The sequence below is a fragment of the Anguilla anguilla genome, chromosome 1 (assembly GCF_013347855.1).
Source record: "Anguilla anguilla isolate fAngAng1 chromosome 1, fAngAng1.pri, whole genome shotgun sequence".
NCBI lineage: Eukaryota > Metazoa > Chordata > Actinopteri > Anguilliformes > Anguillidae > Anguilla > Anguilla anguilla.
In genome coordinates, this window is record NC_049201.1 from 74,883,239 (window position 1) to 74,905,053 (window position 21,815).

General features: G+C 38.0%; 2 protein-coding genes across 3 annotated transcripts in view; both read left to right on the top strand.

Moving 5' to 3' along the window:
- Nucleotides 1–21,815, top strand: part of LOC118220194 (guanylate-binding protein 1-like) — a 122,436-nt gene that overhangs the window by 44,076 nt on the left and 56,545 nt on the right. The gene's annotated exons all lie outside the window — the stretch shown is intronic.
- On the top strand, nucleotides 3,774–21,303 carry LOC118220219 (urokinase plasminogen activator surface receptor-like). Its single transcript, XM_035403970.1, has 6 exons — nucleotides 3,774–4,061; nucleotides 12,887–13,001; nucleotides 16,866–16,988; nucleotides 19,107–19,253; nucleotides 19,962–20,072; nucleotides 20,525–21,303. The coding sequence occupies exons 2-6, from the start codon at nucleotides 12,944–12,946 to the stop codon at nucleotides 20,725–20,727; spliced, it is 642 nt and encodes a 213-aa protein (XP_035259861.1). The 5' UTR covers nucleotides 3,774–4,061; nucleotides 12,887–12,943; the 3' UTR covers nucleotides 20,728–21,303.

Sequence of the window (21,815 nt, forward strand, 5' to 3'; positions counted from 1 at the left end):
ATCAACTGTTTGAAGCCATCAACATTGAATGGAACAACATTGACTCTTCTTTCTCTAAGCTGTCTGCAAGTTTACCCACAAGGCTTAAACATTTAAAGAAATCAAAGGGAAAAGCTATCCCATACTAACTTACTTTATCTATATGTTTAATTCTCACTAATTTCCTGACCAATGATTTGTTGTTAAGACCATTAAAAGCTTAATATTTTGCCATTTTGGGCTTGGCCCACTTTTGTTGCCCAGGACTGTACTGTTCAAACTCGTTTCAAAATAAAAAGTGGTTTTCCATGTGTTTGTGTATATGAAATTTTACTAATATGATAAGTAAATTTTTGTAATTGTTGTTTTATTTCTATCATAGTTATGCAGTAATGAAATTCAAACAGTGCATTTAAGTGCAGGGACAATGCAAAGGTAACTGTAAAATAGTTTCAGGGTCAATTACATAAAAATAACAAAATACATCGATGTCCTTCTTAATTTTTGTTCCAGATAAGAATTTGCAGGGCAGTATCTATTGATTATTCGAAATGAAACAGCTCTAACATTATTTGTAATCAGATATGTTTGAGGAAGCAGCCATACTCTCTACAGCTAAGCTTGATGACTCAGTTGTTGCAATATACAGGCACTTACTGTAGGAGTTTGATGCACTTTTTTCTGCCTGAAGTACATTACCCTTGCTATTGTTTTTTTTTTTTTAATTGAGTAAAACAGATCCTTCATACAGTTGAATCAAGAGGGTTGAGAGTAGATGAGATTTAGGAGGAATGTCCCTTAATAGAGCTACACCTTTTGGAATGGCATGAAATACCATTGCGTAAATCTCTTTTGATAAATGAATAAAGAACATTGTGAATCAAGTTATCTGACTCACCAGAACGATTTTAAGATAAAACCCACTTTCAAAAATAAAAATGTTTTTATAAAGAATATCTCTATTATTCTATTATTTTTTATATTCCTGAGACCTGGGAAAACTGGATGAGAAAAAACACGTTGTATTAAAAAATTATTTTCAAAAATATTATTTATTTCAGCTACTCAGAACTACAGATTTCAGCGTAGTAGAATAAATGTTTCTTTAGATTAAGACCACATATTTCAAAGATATATGACTTGGCTTAACTGAGATGCCACTAATTGAGGATGCTGTGCCCACAGCTGCCTCCCAGGACTGATCACTGGCATTTATTAATAGTAAGGCACAGACCAGTGACTTTGGAGAAAAGACTGATAATCTCAGTTGCAGGTGGGATCTGAGACTCATCCTTAAAAAAGTGTGGAATCATCATCCAGTTAGCTGATGATGACTCCCCTTTCAGCTAAAGAGATCCCTGAGACATTTGATTTCATTTAGGTTTAGTTGTGTTGGGAGGATGAAGCTAGCCTTGACTTCTTTTGGGATAATCTTTGTACTACATTGATTATTGACGATAATTTATTATGAAATGGTGCGTATTGAATTTGTGGGACTGGGTTTGTCTAATCTTTTTGAGTAGCACTGCAACAAACCTCTCTCAGTTTTTACTGAAATGGCAATAAAGTATCCTGATCTTGATCTTTTTACTGTACACAGATCTACCCTATTATCAGCATCAATTCAAATAAATACTATAACATGTGCATTTTGGATTTGGTTCCTCTGCTTTTTCTCTGTATATGAAGATTTCCCACACTTGGCATGTCAAACAAATAAAGAACAAGCTGGGTTTTACAGCATTTTTATTTATTTATTTTTTCATTTTGAGAGGGCATCCCCCCTTTCTGTGTTGGTGACTGTTGTGCAGTGGTGCTTCGATTTCTGTTTCTGACCAGTGGAGGTCACCAGAAAGCAACCCCATATACCCCCAAAATACAGGACATTTGATTATGAAAGAACAGAACAATTTATTTGATCACATATTGAAACAATTTACACACACACACACACACACACACACACACACACACACATACATATATGCTTTACATATGATTAATAACATTTTTAAATCAAATTCTAAATTTCACAGGCAACCAGTGCAAGGAGGCCAGCACTGGGGTGATATGAGAATCTGAATCAGATGAACCTTTCGTCCTCGTTAAAAGCCTAGCTGCAGAATTCTGTACGGTCTGAAGGCGAGCCAGGGTTTTTTGATTTAAACATGAAAATAAAGCATTGCGGTAATCTAGGCGGGATGAAATAAAAGCATGTATAATTATCTCAGTATCCACAAATGATAAAACTGATCTTACTTTTGAAATATTTCTAAGATGGCTGAAACATGACTGAACCAATAGAGTAGCCCATTAGCAGCTAGTTAGTTCGTTAGTTTAAAGAACGTTAACTATGCTAATGAAAAACGACACCTGTTAAACTCACCTCAACATATCTTTTACAATCATTTAACCCACCATGGGCAATAGAAAAGTCGCTGTTGCAAACAGTGCAGCGAGCAACACTGTCATTATTTTTCACCCCTATTAGGCAGGGGTACACTTTAGTGTAGTCTGGGGTGAAGTGCGTCTTATATTTTCTTTTTTTGGAACACTCAGCGGCGCTGCAGGTCTGTGCAGGACACTAAACTGAACTGATGCACAATGAAGAGAGAGTTTGACTGTAAAGCCCGCCCACAGAGAAAATTGATAAGTCTACTTAGCACAAAGAAGACCAGTCGGGATGCTCTCTGTCACTCTCTCGCTACGTCTGTCACTCACTCTCTCTGTCTCTCTCTCCCTCTCGCTCGTGTGCTCGCTTCGGCAGCACATATACTAAAAATGTTTTTAAAAATCTCCCTCTCGCTTCCTGATTTCCGGGATATTGTACATAATTTGCGGGCGCCAGTGAGCCGCTATCAATATGCGGGAGACTCCCGGAACTTCCGGGAGAGGTGGGATGTCTGCAGATACAAAAGCCATCCTTGCTTTGACCTTTTGCTAACAGAACTGGTTTCAACAGGCACAGTGAGAAAAGTTTGACATTGTGTACTACGAAGCATGCTGTAGTCCTAATTTTGAAAATTCAGAAACCAGATTAAATTTCGGGAGCATATGCGACCAAAATGGTCGCAATTTCGAGCCCTGTTTGAGACATTGACAAAAATGTTAAACTGTTCAAATTAAAATATGAGAGGATGTATCTAAGTGTGTCTGTCTGGTGTTTATTTGTTTTAGAGAGGCACCATATGTTTCAGATGCAGACCTAAGTTTACTTAGTGTTACAATAAATAATTTTAAATCATCCCGCTGAGATAAAGTCATTTGTTTTGGTCATGGAAATTCAGTTAAAGGTTGTGGAGAAGTCATGGAAAAGTAATTGAAAATCATTGGTGAAAAAGTGTATGAACCCTGTGTATACTATTGATGCAAGCTTTTACATAAAATATTTCAAGTTTACTGAGTGTCATTAATGCTGAGATTTTTTTAACCCACGAAAATAATCGGTCATCCGCCTCTTTCGTCCTCCCTTTCTTCCTCCGTTATCCATCTTTCTTAAACTGTAGAATTGAAACAAAATAAAACCAGCGGCGACTGGTGAGCTGAAAATTGGTGATGCGCAAAACTTTCATTTAAACTAATCATCGATCTCGAACTGTTTAAATTATTTTTCAGTGATTAACAAGCATGCAAACGATCTGAAGCAATGGGAAAGGGACACACAGCTTCTTCGCATTGTGTTAAGGAGATTAAATGATAAATGCGATTTAGGAAAATCCGTTTTAATCACTAGGCAGTGGCGGAATCTTTCCCTGATTTTCCTTGAGTATCAATGCAACTGATGCACAAAAATAGGCTACTCAATAGCAATACTATCATATAGCCAGCTCTCCCCAAATAGGCAGTTTTAGCGAGTAGCCTAGGCCTAGTGCAAGCATTTCCAAATAAGGTGTGCAAAACGGACCCACACACTTCCTCTGAAGACAAACTGGTTCTCGGTTCCTGTTTTAAAGTGTCTGTTCCCTGTGAACTGTTTTACGAGAATTAAACTGACAAAGCTAACTGGTTTCCTGTGGCAGCGGCTTTCTTCCTGCTTGTCGGTGTCAACGTGCGGTTAAATAATTAATATACTGCTAACTGAGGTAAGCTTGTGTAACACGCTCAGTCACATGTTTTATTTGATATTCCTCTAAATGGCCCCACTTGTGAAGTACTGTAGGCAATGTTCGGCAGGGTTAGAGAAAAGTTTTAAGCCATCATATCCTGTCATATACTGATGAACGAGGCTGACGTGCGCAGCACACCTTGTACTAAAAAAGTACTACTGTTTTATGGAGCTGTTTGGGTGGCTTTGGCTTTTATTTATTTATTTTTCAATCCAGATTTTTTTAACCAGTATTATTTTTCATTTGCCCTAGGGAACTGGGACCTATCATCGTGCCTAACAGAAAAACCATCCTGTGAATAGGAGGTGTTCTGTGTCCGTCACAGCTTGTATTTACAGTTGAAAAAATGTGGCGCAAAGCCGAAAACGATTTTTTCAATTGTAAATACAAACTGTAACGGACACAGAACACCACCTACTCGTTTACAGAGAAATGAAAGTGAAAGGAAAAAATGCATAGGAGACAACTACACAGTGGCAGTGCCACTGGCGACAAAAGGTGTAGAAAGCACCCTAATACATCCAGACATAAAGCTTTTAATACACTACCAATAACAAGCCTTCTAGAGCCAAAATTCAAATTCAAATTTGTTTTTTCCAATGTTTTTTTTTTTTCTGATGAAAAAATGATGAAATAAAAGCATGTATAATTCTCTCAGTATCCTCAAATGATAAAACTGATCTTACTTTCGAAATATTTCTAAGATGGCAGAAACATGACTGAACCAATAGAGTAGCTCCTTAGCAGCTAGTTAGTTCGTTAGTTTAAATAACGTTAGCTATTTGATATTCCTCTAAATGACCCCACTTGTGAAATACTGTAGGCAATGTTTGGCAGGGTTAGAGAAAAGTTTTAAGTAGTTTTAAGTTTTTACGAGGACGACGTGCGCAGCACACCTTGTACTAAAAAAGTACTACTGTTTTATGGAGCTGTTTGGGTGGCTTTGGCTTTTATTTATTTATTTTTCAATCCATATTTTTTTAACCAGTATTATTTTTCATTTGCCCTAGGGAACTGGGACCTATCATTGTGCCGAACAGAAAAACCATCCTGTGAATAGGAGGTGTTCTGTGTCCGTCACAGCTTGTATTTACAGTTGAAAAAATGTGGCGCAAAGCCGAAAACGATTTTTTCAATTGTAAATACAAACTGTAACGGACACAGAACACCACATACTCGTTTACAGAGAAATGAAAGTGAAAGGAAAAAATGCACAGGAGACAACTACACAGTGGCAGTGCCACTGGCGACAAAAGGTGTAGAAAGCACCCTAATACATCCAGACATAAAGCTTTTAATACATTACCAATAACAAGCCTTCAAGAGCCAAAATTCAAATTCAAATTTGTTTTATTCCAATGTTTTTTTTTTCTGATGAAAAAATGATGAAATAAAAGCATGTATAATTCTCTCAGTATCCTCAAATGATAAAACTGATCTTACTTTCGAAATATTTCTAAGATGGCAGAAACATGACTGAACCAATAGAGTAGCTCCTTAGCAGCTAGCTAGTTCGTTAGTTTAAATAACGTTAGCTATTTGATATTCCTCTAAATGACCCCACTTGTGAAATACTGTAGGCAATGTTTGGCAGGGTTAGAGAAAAGTTTTAAGTAGTTTTAAGTTTTAACGAGGCCGACGTGCGCAGCACACCTTGTACTAAAAAAGTACTACTGTTTTATGGAGCTGTTTGGGTGGCTTTGGCTTTTATTTATTTATTTTTCAATCCATATTTTTTTAACCAGTATTATTTTTCATTTGCCCTAGGGAACTGGGACCTATCATCGTGCCTAACAGAAAAACCATCCTGTGAATAGGAGGTGTTCTGTGTCCGTCACAGCTTGTATTTACAGTTGAAAAAATGTGGCGCAAAGCCGAAAACGATTTTTTCAATTGTAAATACAAACTGTAACGGACACAGAACACCACATACTCGTTTACAGAGAAATGAAAGTGAAAGGAAAAAATGCATAGGAGACAACTACACAGTGGCAGTGCCACTGGCGACAAAAGGTGGAGAAAGCACCCTAATACATCCAGACATAAAGCTTTTAATACATTACCAATAACAAGCCTTCTAGAGCCAAAATTCACATTCAAATTTGTTTTATTCCAATGTTTTTTTTCTGATGAAAAAATGATGAAATAAAAGCATGTATAATTCTCTCAGTATCCTCAAATGATAAAACTGATCTTACTTTTGAAATATTTCTAAGATGGCAGAAACATGACTGAACCAATAGAGTAGCTCCTTAGCAGCTAGTTAGTTCGTTACTTTAAATAACGTTAGCTATTTGATATTCCTCTAAATGACCCCACTTGTGAAATACTGTAGGCAATGTTTGGCAGGGTTAGAGAAAAGTTTTAAGTAGTTTTAAGTTTTTACAAGGCCGACGTGCGCAGCACACCTTGTACTAAAAAAGTACTACTGTTTTATGGAGCTGTTTGGGTGGCTTTGGCTTTTATTTATTTATTTTTCAATCCATATTTTTTTAACCAGTATTATTTTTCATTTGCCCTAGGGAACTGGGACCTATCATCGTGCCTAACAGAAAAACCATCCTGTGAATAGGAGGTGTTCTGTGTCCGTCACAGCTTGTATTTACAGTTGAAAAAATTACATTACATTACATTACAGGCATTTGGCAGACGCTCTTATCCAGAGCGACGTACAACAAAGTGTATAACCATAACCAGGAACAAGTATGACGAAAACCCTAGAGAGAAGTATCGGTCCAAGTACAGGGAACAACCGCATAGTTCAACTTGGACCCTGATGGTTAAACTGATTAACACTAACAACGAGAACGGCAACAACGCAATCTATGGAAAAATAAAAAATAAATAAAAATACAATTAGTCGTTAAGACAGGCGCATCGACTAAGTCACCTATGAAACAGCTGCCTAGTTACAACCCTAAGTTTTAGTCATTTACAGGGGGGAAGGGAGGGATGGGGAGAGGTGCAGCCTGAAGAGGTGGGTCTTCAGTCGTCGTTTGAAATGGGTCACAGTCTCAGCTGTTCTGACCTCCACAGGGAGGTCATTCCACCATCGTGGGGCCAGAACAGACAGGAGACGTGTTCTGGAAGTGCAGGTGCGAAGAGGGGGAGGTGCTAGGCGTCCTGAGGTAGCAGAACGGAGGGATCTGGCTGGCATGTAGGGTTTGAATATCTTGTGGAGGTATGCTGGGGCTGATCCCTTGACTGCCTGGTATGCTAGAACCAATGTTTTGAATTTGATGCGAGCTATAACAGGCAGCCAGTGGAGGGTAGTGAGCAGGGGAGTTACGTGGGACTGTCTGGGGAGGTTGAAGACCAGACGAGCCGCAGCATTCTGAATGAGCTGCAGGGGTCTGGTGGCAGATGCCGGTAGTCCAGCCAGAAGAGAGTTGCAGTAGTCCAGGCGGGATAGAACCATTGCTTGGACCAGGAGCTGGGTTGAGTAGGTGGTGAGAAAGGGGCGGATTCTGCGGATGTTGTATAGGAAAAATCTGCATGCCCGGGTTACTGCTGCAATGTTGTTGGAGAGGGACAAAATGTGGCGCAAAGCCGAAAACGATTTTTTCAATTGTAAATACAAACTGTAACGGACACAGAACACCACATACTCGTTTACAGAGAAATGAAAGTGAAAGGAAAAAATGCATAGGAGACAACTACACAGTGGCAGTGCCACTGGCGACAAAAGGTGGAGAAAGCACCCTAATACATCCAGACATAAAGCTTTTAATACATTACCAATAACAAGCCTTCTAGAGCCAAAATTCACATTCAAATTTGTTTTATTCCAATGTTTTTTTTCTGATGAAAAAATGATGAAATAAAAGCATGTATAATTATCTCAGTATCCTCAAATGATAAAACTGATCTTACTTTTGAAATATTTCTAAGATGGCAGAAACATGACTGAACCAATAGAGTAGCTCCTTAGCAGCTAGTTAGTTCGTTACTTTAAATAACGTTAGCTATGCTAATGACCTTGACCTTTTGCTGACAGAACAGGTTTCAACAGGCACAGTGAGAAAAGTTTGACATTGTGTGCTACGAAGCATGCTGTAGTCCTAATTTTGAAAATTCAGAAACAAAACTAACACAAGTATAAGTCTCTGTTCGCCAAATATCAGGATTGTTTGGGGTTTTTTTGCTGCATGAAGATGTGCCAGGATAATTCAATCTGGATCCCATTTCAAATTTTAAAATGTAGTCCTCTGTAGATTCTTTGACCACAATCTTTCAAGATCATTCAGATCATTCTGTTTCTCAGTGATTTATCATCTGACCAACAGTGGGTGATCTCATTGGTCCACGTCCTTTACATCCCCAGCGGACATATGTATTGTTCATGTGATACATTTACCAGTTGCCATGACCGCCCGAACGCAAACACCTCGTAAATACGACTTGGTCACGTGATAAATTTCCGACTTTAGGAGTTCACGAGGACCGTCCGAATGCACGATTAGCTAGAACTTGATCATTTCTGTACAGACACTTGCTTATGAATAAAGAATGTTATAGATTGATAATTCAGTACATATTTAATACTGACACTTTCTTGTAAATAACTAACTACATCTGTCTTTTCTCAACTGAAATTTGCTAATCAGTGTGTTACAGTTTTATCATTCATGACTTTTTGTACTGACGCTTGCTCAAGTTACCAATAACTAGCCTACGCCTTACAGTTTGATCATTAATGAACATTTGCACTGACTAACGTCTCAATCGGTTGGACATTTTCAGTGGTGGACAAAGTAGCTACACAACCCCATTACTTGGGTCAAAGTACAGATAACCCTGGTCAAATATTACTCCACTGCAAGTGAAAGTTGCCTGTTCGTAAATGTGAATGTAACATGCTGCGAGGGAAATGTCCCCATGGGGATAAAGAAGTTCTCTATGTATGTATGTACAATATGTATTTTACATGTATTTATTGTACGTTGCAAATATACAATCACTTGTACATTTAGTCAAATTCAGTTCAGAAGCAAGTATAAACATATGTTTTCTGGAGAAATATGCTTCCTGTAGTGACTGACCAGCAGTTTTCTACATGAATTTCAATGTGTTCCATGAGGCAATACGAAATATTTGACACTTTGATCTGACACAACGTTTGCATGACATTGTAATATGGTAAGATTACAAAACACAGGGCCAAGTGACTTGAAAGAATTGAGGAAATATTGGGTAACATTGCTTTGGAATACATGTTATGAAATTTCGGTGAGGCAAGATAGCCTATATTGTTTGTAGTACCGTAACTTGGCGTCATTTTGATATCAATACTTTTGAGTAACTTGGCATTTTTGTACGTTGAAAACGTGTTTTTTATGAGATATCATTTCTTTTTGCAAAGCGTTTTATTACGAGAGTGAGAAATGCGAAGTGACCCTGTAAGAAACGGTTGTGGATTATGGCTATCATTGTGTGAATTTGTACAGTCTGATGAGCGTGTACGTTTAGAAGTTTCAGTTTGCTATATATGTAAAACAGTGGCTGTGACAAATCGTGCGGTGGCGTAATTGTAAACGCATCAGAAAAGGTGAAATATGGCCAGTGTAGCTATGTAGGCTACTCACGGATTTGACGGGCATCCAACGAGCCTTGATTGACAAAAGATTCAGCAAGCCCGTAGAATTAGAGCTGCCTAGGTCGCAACTTGTGTACCCTTCTGTCCTGCTCCGTTGTCTGTTATTTCGTGAAGATGCACTTTTAGTGTTTGTAAGGTTTATAAGGCATTTTGATAGGCTTATCTGCAGGTAGGAATCCTCTTTGCTGTTTTGTTAAGCTAGATAGAACCGGAAAAGTTGATAGTGGAGAATAGGAGCAGACGCATATGTCCCAGCAGGCTTTGCATATGAGAAAATAACAAGTGTGAGATAAATTAGGCGAAATGATGAAATTGCGTAGTTGAAACAATATGTTTTTTAACAGAATGGGCATGTAAGTGAAGGTTGACATGATCACAGACTATAGTGTGAAGTAAATGAAGTGACCATGAGCGAGCTTAGTTTCCTTATCAAACGGTATATATAACAGTCTGTATTTGACAATAGTTGTTGAAGTGGAGGGTTAAATAACGAGTACAATCTATTGCACAAATGTGTTTCTCATGTTCAGTGCTAGTAGTTATACTTATGAGTGAATCATGATTTTAAATGTAATGTTTTAATGCGGAGTTGCAGAACGTACGTACGTAGTAATTGTTTGTAGCCTATGTGGCTAGATAGAGAACAGGGCGAGGTAACATGAATGTAGAAACGTGGCGTTTGCTGATATGATGGTTTTGTACGGTAGCCAAGTGAAGAAATGTAGTTAGTAGAAATGGCACAGTGATGAACTGGTGTAACTTTTTAAAAAAAGGAATACATTTGCGTCATGAAATGCATATGGATGGCTGTGAGTGAGTTTTGGTAAAGCAAATATAAGCGGAAGAAAACGTTAGTGTAAAAGAGGAAATGATCTGCCTGAGGGCGAGTCGGGATTCAAACCATAAACCGGAGGTTTACCAGTCTGTGACTTCGTTAGTGCAGCACAATGCCAAAGCTATGCAATGCGTGAAATATCATTAGCAAACCTGCCGGTGGTTTTAACCCTCCTGTTCTGTTCATTTTTTAGGTACAGCAAAAATGTTCCCGGGTCAATCCCCATACAGGGGGGGTTTGCAAATACATGAAATGAACCATTTTCATTTAAAATGTTGATTACACTAATTAAGGCCAGTAGAAGAAGTTTCATACTGAAAAAATAATTTTAAGTATTTTTCCTAGATTTTAAAACTTTAAAAAGGGTCAATTTGACCCGCAACATAACAGGAGGGTTAAAGAAGAACACAGGCCAGTAAGCACAGAAGAGCTCCCGTTGAATCCATATGGCTTAGCAATATTGTAGCCGGTTAATAACTGAACGTACAGACGGTAAGTGATAATGCAAATGGCTTAGCAATATTGTAGCCGGTTAATAACTGAACGTACAGACGGTAAGTGATAATGCATATGGCTTAGCAATATTGTAGCCGGTTAATAACTGAACGGTGAACGGCGGGTAGATATGGTGCAAAAGCAATAATTGATAAGTAGTAGACAATAATTAGTGAGGGTCGAAGCAGGTTAAAGAAACACGTTCCTAGCTGGGCTTGAACCTACGACTCTGTGTTCTCAAGGCTGTAACCTTGCCCACTAGGGCACAGGCAGACTAGCTGATTAAACTGCAAATGTTTCAGAGTAAAAAGGTATGGGTATTTTGCGTGTGTATGCAAGTTTTTCATTGGGTCGTGTAGGTGAAGATTTGGCTGGTGTCAGTGAAATGTCCAATGGGGAGACATGTTGTTAGTGGGATAGGCGGCAGGAAAAATAAGAATGAGAAGAAGAAGAAGAATAAGAAAGAGAAGAAGAAGAAGAAGAAGAAGGAGAAAACGCAAAATCCCCTTAGTTTGGGGCTTTATTGTGTGGACATGTGAAGTTGTTTATGAATTCTGTTTGTTGAAATGGGGTCAGAATGTACAGAATTTAATGTTTTTAAGGGCTGAGTGTCTGTGGCTGTTGTGGTTATTTCTGTGGGGAACCCTGAAAAGTGCCAAACTCTCGGTGCTGTATAGGTATGGGGCATGCCCCCGCCAAGGCGTAACTTGGCGGGATGGCATACCTGCCATCCCAATGTATTGTGCACATAATTGTAATTAAGGAAAACAATGTTTTAAAAAGAATGTATACTATTGTTGCAAGCTTTTACATAAAATATTTATTTTACTGTGTGTCATTAATGCTAAGATTTTTTTTACCCACGAAAATAATCGGTCATCCTCCTCTTTTGTCCTCCCTTTCTTCCTCCTTTATCCATCTTTCTTAAACTGTAGAATTGAAACAAAATAAAACCAGCGGCGACTGGTGAGCTGAAAATTGGTGATGCGCAAAACTTTCCTTTAAACTAATCATTGATCTCGTTTTAATTAATTTTCAGTGATTAACAAGCATGCAAACGATCTGAAGCAATGGGAAAGGGACACACAGCTTCTTCGCATTGTGTTAAGGAGATTAAATGATAGATGCGATTTAGAAAAATCAGTTTTAATCACTAGGCAGTGGCGGAATCTTCCCCTGATTTTCCTTGAGTATCAGTGCAATTGATGCACAAAAATAGGCTACTCAATAGCAATACTATCATATAGCCAGCTCTCCCCAAATAGGCAGTTTTAGCGAGTAGCCTAGGCCTAGTGCAAGCATTTCCAAATAAGGTGTGCAAAACGGACCCACACACTTCCTCTGAAGACAAACTGGTTCTCGGTTCCTGTTTTAAAGTTTCTGTTCCCTGTGAACTGTTTTACGAGAATTAAACTGACAAACCTAACTGGTTTCCTGTGGCAGCGGCTTTCTTCCTGCTTGTCGGTGTCAACGTAAATAATTAATATACTGCTAACTGAGGTAAGCTTGATATTCTTCTAAATGACCCCACTTGTGAAGTACTGTAGGCAATGTTCGGCAGGGTTAGAGAAAAGTTTTAAGCCATCGTATCCTATCATATACAATTTACAGCTAACAGGTTACAGGGCGTATTCCACTGGCAGAACATTTAGCTGAATGTCCATGCAGGCAGTTCATTGCTGTAAGGGCAAACACCAGATATTGCAAAAAAATAAATAATAAATAAATAAATAAATAGAAATACACAAGCCAAATGGAGGACACTGTCCTATTTTATGATTCACAACATTTATAAACATACATTTATTGACATAAAGACAAGAAGTAAGCCCTGAAAGATCAAATTGCTTACTCTTTTTGCCCTCCTTTTTTCAGCAAACTTTGGAATGATCACCTACATCATATTTTGTGATGTGACAGAGTGAGGAAGTGATGCTGTCCTATCTCCACGAAACAATTTGCCTATATCGCTACAAATTGATGCGCATAAGTAAGTTATTGCGATAACGCGGTGTAATCAACATCATACTAATTCGCTTGCAAGAGGTGGATTAGAATAGATCTGAGGTTCGAACTACCTAGTTAGTGCCGTACATCTGCAGGCATTGATAGAGTTAACACTCTTAGCATGCAGTCCGTATTGTTTAATATCCTTGTACAGGACGTACAGGGACGTACGTATTTGGGGCCAGTCTTGTCGTATGAATCTGGGCAAGATAACTAAAAAGTGAATTTCTCAACAAAAAAAAACATGTTCTGATTGTGGCTTTGGGAAGAATACACCACCTCCAACCACCTCTGGCACAAACCTGAATGGCTGTACTGCGGCAGTCCATCAGGATCAGCAACTATGTCTTCTACAAACTCATCAGAGTGAGAGTAATTTCAGTCACTGATAATGTCCTTTTATTCAGAATCTGTTAATCATTTCTGTTACCATGATAGCTCCGTGACTAACGTTATAAGGCAGGCAATGAAACCTTGGGCTGAATTTGTAAAGCATTAGACTAGTTTATTGAAGCCTTTAACTGAACACAGCCATACCCATAAAAAAATCTTACCATAACAGTTTCAATATTCAACCTGAAATATTCTTTTTTTGTTGTTGTTTACTCAAACATTTTCTTTCAAACAACCTATCTAAGGCATACTCAAAACACATTTTACACATTTACTTTTCACTCTTTTTTCACATCGCTTTTGTTTTTTTCATTTTGTTCACAAGCCTCGTATTTGTGGATTCACGCTGGCCGCCCCAAATTTAGTTGTGGGTATAGTGAGTTCCGGACTGAAACCGGGTGCTGTTTGTGGTGCTGGAGTGCAGATGCCTTGGAACGACCACTGCAGCTCTCAGCTCCACGCGCACGCACTCTGCATTTTGCCATGCCTAGATGACCCTCATGAAGTTTAGTGAGGATGTCGTTCCTTACAGCAGAGGAGATAACAAGACTGGTTCCTTTCAGCAGGAGCCCGCCGTGAACGGTATGGAAAACGTGCTTTGTCCAGTGCATCTGCTGAACTCAGGCCATCCATCCTGGCACATTCTCGTGTCTCTGGAGCAGACACAGTATAATAAATCTCATAAAAAACACGTTTTCAACGTACAAAAATGCCAAGTTACTCAAAAGTATTGACATCAAAATGACGCCAAGTTACGGTACTACAAACAAAATAGGCTATCTTGCCTCACCGAAATGACATAAGATGCATTTCAAAGCAATGCTACCCAATATTTCCTCAATTCTTTCAAGACATGTTATTAGTGGGATAGGCGGCAGGAAAAATAAGAATGAGAAGAAGAAGAAGAAGAAAGAGAATAAGAAGAAGAAGGAGAAAACGCAAAATGTGTGGACATTGTGTGAAGTTGTTTATGAAATCTGTCTGTTGAAATGGGGTCAGAATGTACAGAATTTAAAGTTTTTAAGGGCTGAGTGTCTGTGGCTGTTGTGGTTATTTCTGTGGGGAACCCTGAAAAGTGCCAAACTCTCGGTGCTGTATAGGTATGGGGCATGCCCCCGCAAAGGCGGAACTTGGCGGGATGGCATACCTGCCATCCCAATAAATACAGCTAAAAATTACAAATATTTAATCCTACAAACCTACCCAGACACATGTTTGCCCCATTAATGCACTGTATGTTTGTGGGTCACTTAAAGTTTAGCCACATAAGTACAATAGTGTAATTTATTTTATAAAATAATAAACAAATCATATGTAAACACAATTTTCTATATATAATGACAATAATAATAATAATAGTTATTATTATTATTATGCATTTGATTCATGATGTGCACTAGATGCAGACAAAGTTCAAACATATAGTGCAGTCATGTTGATAATTTAACAGCTTTAATTTGTGTGAGCTAAGATAGCCAATTGTTTGTTGTAGACAGGCCTCATTTTAATATTATTTTTTTAAACCGCAGGTCTAGATTTCCCAAGTTTTAATCAATGGCTTATAGACAGTGCTTTGTATACCTAAGTATATGGCACGCCCTTTTAACATTCAATAGCCTGTCCGGATTCACATTAAAGATATCTGTAATTCATTTATGATAAGTCAAAACGCTAATTTAAGATATCTCTAATTACATTTAGACTAGTCAAAACGCTAATTGAAGATATCTCTAATTCCATTTTTGACTAAGATCGGTCTCGTTTCAAGATATCCAAAACTTATTTAGATAAGTTAGATTCTTTAGATTCTTATTTAAGAATTAAATATATCTTTGACACCTATTGCACGTCGCTTTGGATAAAAGCGTTTGCCAAATAAAATATTATGTAAATGTAATGTTTTGCAAACCTAGTGTGATCAATTAGGCTATGGTTTAAGAAATGGTGGTTGCTGTTCTCTAAAAAAATTAAAAAGTTAGAAAATGCTACGAAGTGGAAAGCCATGGGGCGAAACAGTCGTCTTGTTTTAGACAGGAAAGTTAACAGCTCATTTCTCGCACGGGCCTGAATTTTGACTAGTCAGAATGGTTATTGAAGATATCTATAAATGTATTCCCACTAGTCAGAATGTTAATTGAAGATATCTCCAAAATAAGATCGATCTCGTTTCAAGATATCCAAAACTTATTTGTAGATATCTTAAAATGACTTTTAACTAGTAATAACTCAAGTTCAAGATATCTACAATTGTATTTTGACTAGTAATATCTTAGGTTCAGATATCAAAAAAGATCATTTAGATATCTTCAATAACAAGGAATTAAAAATATATTACATTACAGGCATTTAGCAGACACTCTTATCCAGAGCAACTTACACAACGTTTTACATAGCATTTTTACATTGTATCCATTTATACAGCTGGATATATACTGAAGCAATTTCGGTTAAATACCTTGCGCAAGGGTACAACAACAGTGCACTACCCAGGAATCGAACCTACGACCTTTCGGTTACAAACCCAGTTCCTTACCCACTGTGCTACACTCCGTATATATAAATAATCTTTTTCAATCTGGAATTCACGTTTTAGACAGTCAAAACTGAATTGTAGATATCTTTAATTGGAGTTCCATTGAACCGAAATCTTACAGGTCTAAATGTAGTTAGAGATATGTTAAATTAGCGTTTTGACTAGTCATAAATGAATTACAGATATCTGTAATGTGAATCCGGACAGGCTATTAGATGTTAAAAGGGCTTGCCATAGTAGGCTACAGTAATCCTGTTCACGTGCGACGTAGCAACCTAGCCTGCCTTGAGCAAGAATGTGCCACTACTTCTGCCCCTATTCCCAATTACAAGGAAAAATCCAATTTTAAGTTTCTATTCATCAGAAGTGACCTGACTCCATGTATTTTAACGCGGTTACGCCTCTCATGCTCACTGTATATAAAACGGTCGCAAGTAGGCTACGTTACCCGTTGACTGCCTGCACCATACAGGAAACAATGAAACCGCTAGTCACTCTCACCCTTGCGTGCGCGCTCTGCTCTGGAGGTAATACCGTTAAAACCTGCTCTTGTGAAAATTCGCAACGAACAATGTAGCCTAGACTTAAATTATTGTCACAAACGGTATGTGGGATTTAGTTTAACGTGCACGGGGATAATATAGTCTTCTGTCATAGACTGTAATTCAGCCCTTCTCAAATGTTTATCCAATCTGATATAGATTTGCTACTTAAATTTATATACAAAATTAATTTAAGGTAATTCCTTTGAGGTATTAGCATTGTTTTTCCTGTCCTTTTGTGTATGCAGCTTTTTAAAAAACGAATTAAACGGTAACATGGAAATGAAGTCTTACATTGGAAAGGGAGAGAGGTCTTTTAATGCAACTCTATAGTTTTTCCAAAAAAAAAAAAAAACTGCTTTTTAAAAATATATTTTAGTATACGCACTGGATTGTTACGTGTGTCAAGCCGGTGCCACTGGATCATGCTTTTCGGAATCTACAGAAACATGTCATGCGAGCAAAACCAACTGCGCCAGTATCACCGAAACACACTACGAAGGTGAGATATAACGATTTATGATTTACTGTGTGCTGCAATACAGCTGGAGCAAGGTAGGTAAGTGAAATTCTGTAAGTGGCACATGAGTCATCAGCTGTGATCAGAATTCTAATATTTGGAAAAGCAACGGTTTACGTAGGCTACCTGTGAGTTCGGTGTCTGGTAATCCTTGGTTAAATAGGTCAATTATGGCTGCGTCCGAAATCGCACACTACGTAGGGGAGAGCGGGGCACGTTGGAACACTTTTTGAATTAAGCTTATTCATTTAAAAATGATTTGGGTTTTATTACTATTTTTGCTATACATATGCCTGTTAGCTACAAATAGACCCCAAAACTAGATTCCCAGCACTTTACCAATTTCTTACAGTTTTGCCGAAAGTGGCGGATGTGAAAATGTTCCAACATGCCCCATGGGTTATTTTCACCACCAAATTCTTATGGACAGGGAAGCTCGCTAGATAAAGTCTTACTCTGAGATCATGTAGTAGAAATAAAATAAGAAAATATAATGAATTTACTGAGAAAAGATACTAAGAAATAATAACAACAATAATATTCATAAAGATGTATGTGTCAGGGAGGGTGCGGGAATGGACCCAAACGCAGAGTAAAAAACAGAAGTCCAAAAATGGGAAAACAAAGACTTTAATAAATTAAAACAGGGAACAACGGGACTCGCAGGGCGAAACTTACAAACAACGAAAATCTTCAAAAATTCACAAGAAAAAACAAAAAATACAAAAACCCAAAAACGAGGGAAAACAGGGCAGGCAGGGCACAGGCCGACAAGCAACAGGTGAACAGGAATCGCAGGCAGGCAGGCAGGCAGGCAGGCAGGCAGGCAGGCAGGCAGGCAGGCAGGCAGGCAGGCAGGCAGGCAGGCAGGCAGGCAGGCAGGCAGGCAGGCAGGCAGGCAGGCAGGCAGGCAGGCAGGCAGGCAGGCAGGTTACAAATCAAACAAACCAAACCAACGCAAACGATTCCAGCGCCTGAGTCGGCGAGAGGGAGACTTAAATAGAAAGACGCAGACGAGACACAGGAGGGCACGATGAACAATCAAGCCACAGAGAGGGAGGGGAACACGAGACACAACGCAACTAATAATTAGATAACGAGAAACAATAAAACAATCAACTGAACACAAAACAGAGGTACCGCCGTATGGCGGCCCAACAGAGAACAACAAGGGGGAAGACAACAGAAGACAACAGAACCCTGACAGTATGTTTGAAACTGAAAAACTGATTTTTTCAAATCATTTTTTTATAGATTGCTGGAAAAGAAAGGAGTAAAAGCAAGGTGTGGAGTTATTTTGATTTCACACACTTAAAGATGGTGTCAATATATATATTTAATATCATCTTTTACATTTTCTAAAAAGTTATTTGTGTGTTTATTTTTATTTTTATTTGTTTGCTTATAAGTTAAATGTTCTTAAATATAGAAACTATATTATAAGTTTTTCAAATTGATTTGAAAATGCTGCACTTTTTGACAAAATATTGGTCAAAACATCGGTAATTGGTGGGCTAGGACTCTCCAAAATCGGGATCGGCATCGGACCCAAAAATCTGGCATCGGTCGGGCTCTAGAAGGGACAGTGCATATTAATCAACAACAAATGTAAATACGCCAGATTTAGGCAAAAGGCTGATTTTCATCTGTAGTCCCTGGCCAAAGTGTTATAAAAAGGCTTCCTAAAAAGATAAAAGATAAATAAAGTACAAATTTACATATGACAAGTGTCCTGGATGACATTAAAAAAAACGTTGCTGTGAATATATTTTCAGAAATATTATTTATTTTATTTTTTATTGAATGTCCCTTGAAATTTAGGAGTCGGCAATGTGCAATATAAGGTTCTTGAGATTAAGACATGGATGCTCATGTCCCTTAAAGGGCTTAATATGTGACAGGCTTTGTTTTGTTTTTTTAATACTGGGACATCAACAGGCTTTCTTTCTCTCCCCCATTCAAATAAGCATTATCTGATGGATGAATATGTACAACTTCTGACAACAGCAGTCTTACATATTTCATATGCAGACTAATTGCCTTTGTGAATGGTGATTTTTATTTTTGATCTTTTTTGATCCCTCTATCTTTGGCCTTTAGGAGATACTCTGACTAGTACAATGAAAAGGAAGTCATGTGCAGCACAGGATGAATGTGTCACTGGATCTGTTAACATTGGAATCGCAAGGAAAACTGTAAACACCGAATGCTGTAGTACCGACCTCTGCAACACTGCGCTAGCTCCAGGTAAATATTCCATGTGTACATTTCCGACACGAGAATTACAGCGTTCTAAGTGACATTTTGTCAATAATTAGTTATCTACAAACAGCTGTTGTATTTTTCAGTCTTTATGTGTGTAGTGTTAAAAATGTCAAAAGTTTAAAATATGGGTGTAAATCCCATTTTTAGGAGGGGTCTAGGTGATAAAACCAATGAGCCGACAAGCACTTCAAAGCTTGATCTTACCACAGAATCCATATTTACAAGTGGGCATTTACTGAAGCAAAACAATCATAGAGCATACAATATGAAAATAAATACTTAGCTATCTTTTTTCCAAATAAACCATGCCTAACTACCTCAGATATACTGGCAAATTGACACAGTAACGTTATACAAACTGCAACCGTAACAGAATTTTAAGCAAAGTTGTTTCCTGGGTTACTAAGATGCCAGTGCAAGACCTTAAAAACCATAACCCACAAGGTACTTAGTTGCCATCTGCCTAGTTTTCATCAATTAGCAATCATAATTACTGACTGGGCCTTTAAGGCGCAAGATCGCAAGTAAGCAATTAGAATGTTCTTAACTGAACATTCTAACGCTGATGTAACAATCACTACTGGTCATTGAAAGCAACGGCATTCTAGAATACTGATTTGGAATTTCAAAAAGCCCGCCGTTCAAAGGGTTAATGTCCAGAATTCATACATTATCTTATTCTTGTTATAGAATTGCCAAACTCCTCCCCCAATGGAAAGAAGTGTTTTACCTGTGTGGGTAATAACTGCACAAGTACTTTGGAGTGCAAGGGATCTGAAGATCGCTGCATTAATGCCACAGGTGAGAAATGGATCAGCAATGTCTTGAATTTGATGCTGGAAATAGACATGGTACAAATTTAACTAAAATATGGCATTTTATTACTTGAGCATTGATGTTGTCATCTTACAGATGAAATGTATTGTCTTTAAACCAATAAATGCCACTTTGATTCTGAATTCTGCATTAACCACGTTATCCATTCTCATTGATGTGGTGTTTTTTTCCCCTTCCACAATGTGTGACAACTGAAATTATAATGGCTATAGTAAATTATTATGGCTGTAGTAATTTGGATTTGTCACTTTTTAATTGCAATAATATAAGATGCTGTGTACTTAATCTGCAAGAAATTAAAATGAAAGAACTAGCTGCAGGAACTGAATCTCTAGGTCAGGCTGTTTCTGTAGATGTGTGGTCTGTCATCAATATTTTTCTTCATAATTAATTTTTTCCCCCCATTCTTTTTGAAGAGTCCACTGGTGGACAGGCAATGACAACGAAGGGATGTGCCTCCCAAACTTTCTGTTCAGGATCCTTGAATGCTCAAATAGAAAGCAATGGTGTGGACCTGAACTGCTGTGAGGGAAACCTGTGCAACAACGCCCTGCGCATCGGACAGAGTGTCCTCTTCCTCCTCCTGGTGCCCCTGGCCTCTGTCATCCTTTTCAACTGAGCAGAATGTTGACCTGTTCCCCTCACCTTACCCAACCTTCCTCCCCAATTCAACATCCACCAATACAACTCTGCTTTCCGACCCCCTTGCCCTCCCCTTTCTGATTGTCCCCATCCCACAAGCACCAGCACCACGCTCGTCTCATAACCCACAATCCCCTCCCAAATGCCTCAGTTACCTAGCGGTCAACTGCAGTCTGCTGGTAATGTGCAAGATCCTCAGTGTCACTTATAATCTGTTGTCTGTTAGCTCTCTAAGGCTAAAGGACCACTGTTCTATTCAAGTTAAATTATTTCTACAGACGTTTAAAAAAATTGAGTTTGGATTAATAATGTATCATTAAGATAAAAAATGCAATTTTTACATAACAATGCTGAATGCTCAAAACATATTGTGTATCGTTTCACAGGCATATGATTGTTTGGTTGTATTTTATCCATCCAGACACATGATCATGCCTTTTAGTGAATACATTATATCATTTCTTCTCACCAAGAACTCAGGGTGTTTTTTTTAAAATATTAGTCCAAAATTATTTTGACTTTTTTTTAAAATAAAAATTTAATGGAAATCAAACGGCCTCATGTTTCATGTAGAATCACATAAGAGAATTGTGCCTGATAAAATTTTGAGGTTTCCTGGTCACTGCGAATGAGAAACACCTAACCAATGGAGAGTTTTTCATCTGATTGCATAGCCTGTCAAAAGAAAACAAGAACAAAATCAGAAACTTGAAAAAGAAACCTTGATGCATATATCTTTTGTTTCAATTCATCATGCCTTTCCCTGAGCACGATATTCAGAAATGTATTAGGTGCAGATAGCCTAAACTTTTTTTTGCAGTTGAGTAAATATATTCTGAATGTATATATTTAAAAAGTTAGCATTAAACATAAAATTAAACAACAGTAAAGACTGCAGAATAAAGGAAGCATTTTTTAAAATGCGATTCATGCTGTCGATCCACAAATGTGTTTGTGGAATAACAGTACATGACAAGCTGCCATTGTAATTGTAAAAACAGTGGATCTGCTAAACCTACGTTAATCTGTTTCCAGTTCAGGTATCATTTGGACGCAACAATGCCT

Bases quoted from the DNA above. Each gene is read 5' to 3' on its own strand.
- LOC118220219 (XM_035403970.1), top strand. From the start codon at position 12,944: ATGCTGTCCTATCTCCACGAAACAATTTGCCTATATCGCTACAAATTG. The intron at 13,002-16,865 runs GTAAGTTATTGC...AATATATTTTAG, and splicing joins CTACAAATTGATGCGCATAA to TATACGCACTGGATTGTTAC. The intron at 19,254-19,961 runs GTAAATATTCCA...TTCTTGTTATAG, and splicing joins CAACACTGCGCTAGCTCCAG to AATTGCCAAACTCCTCCCCC.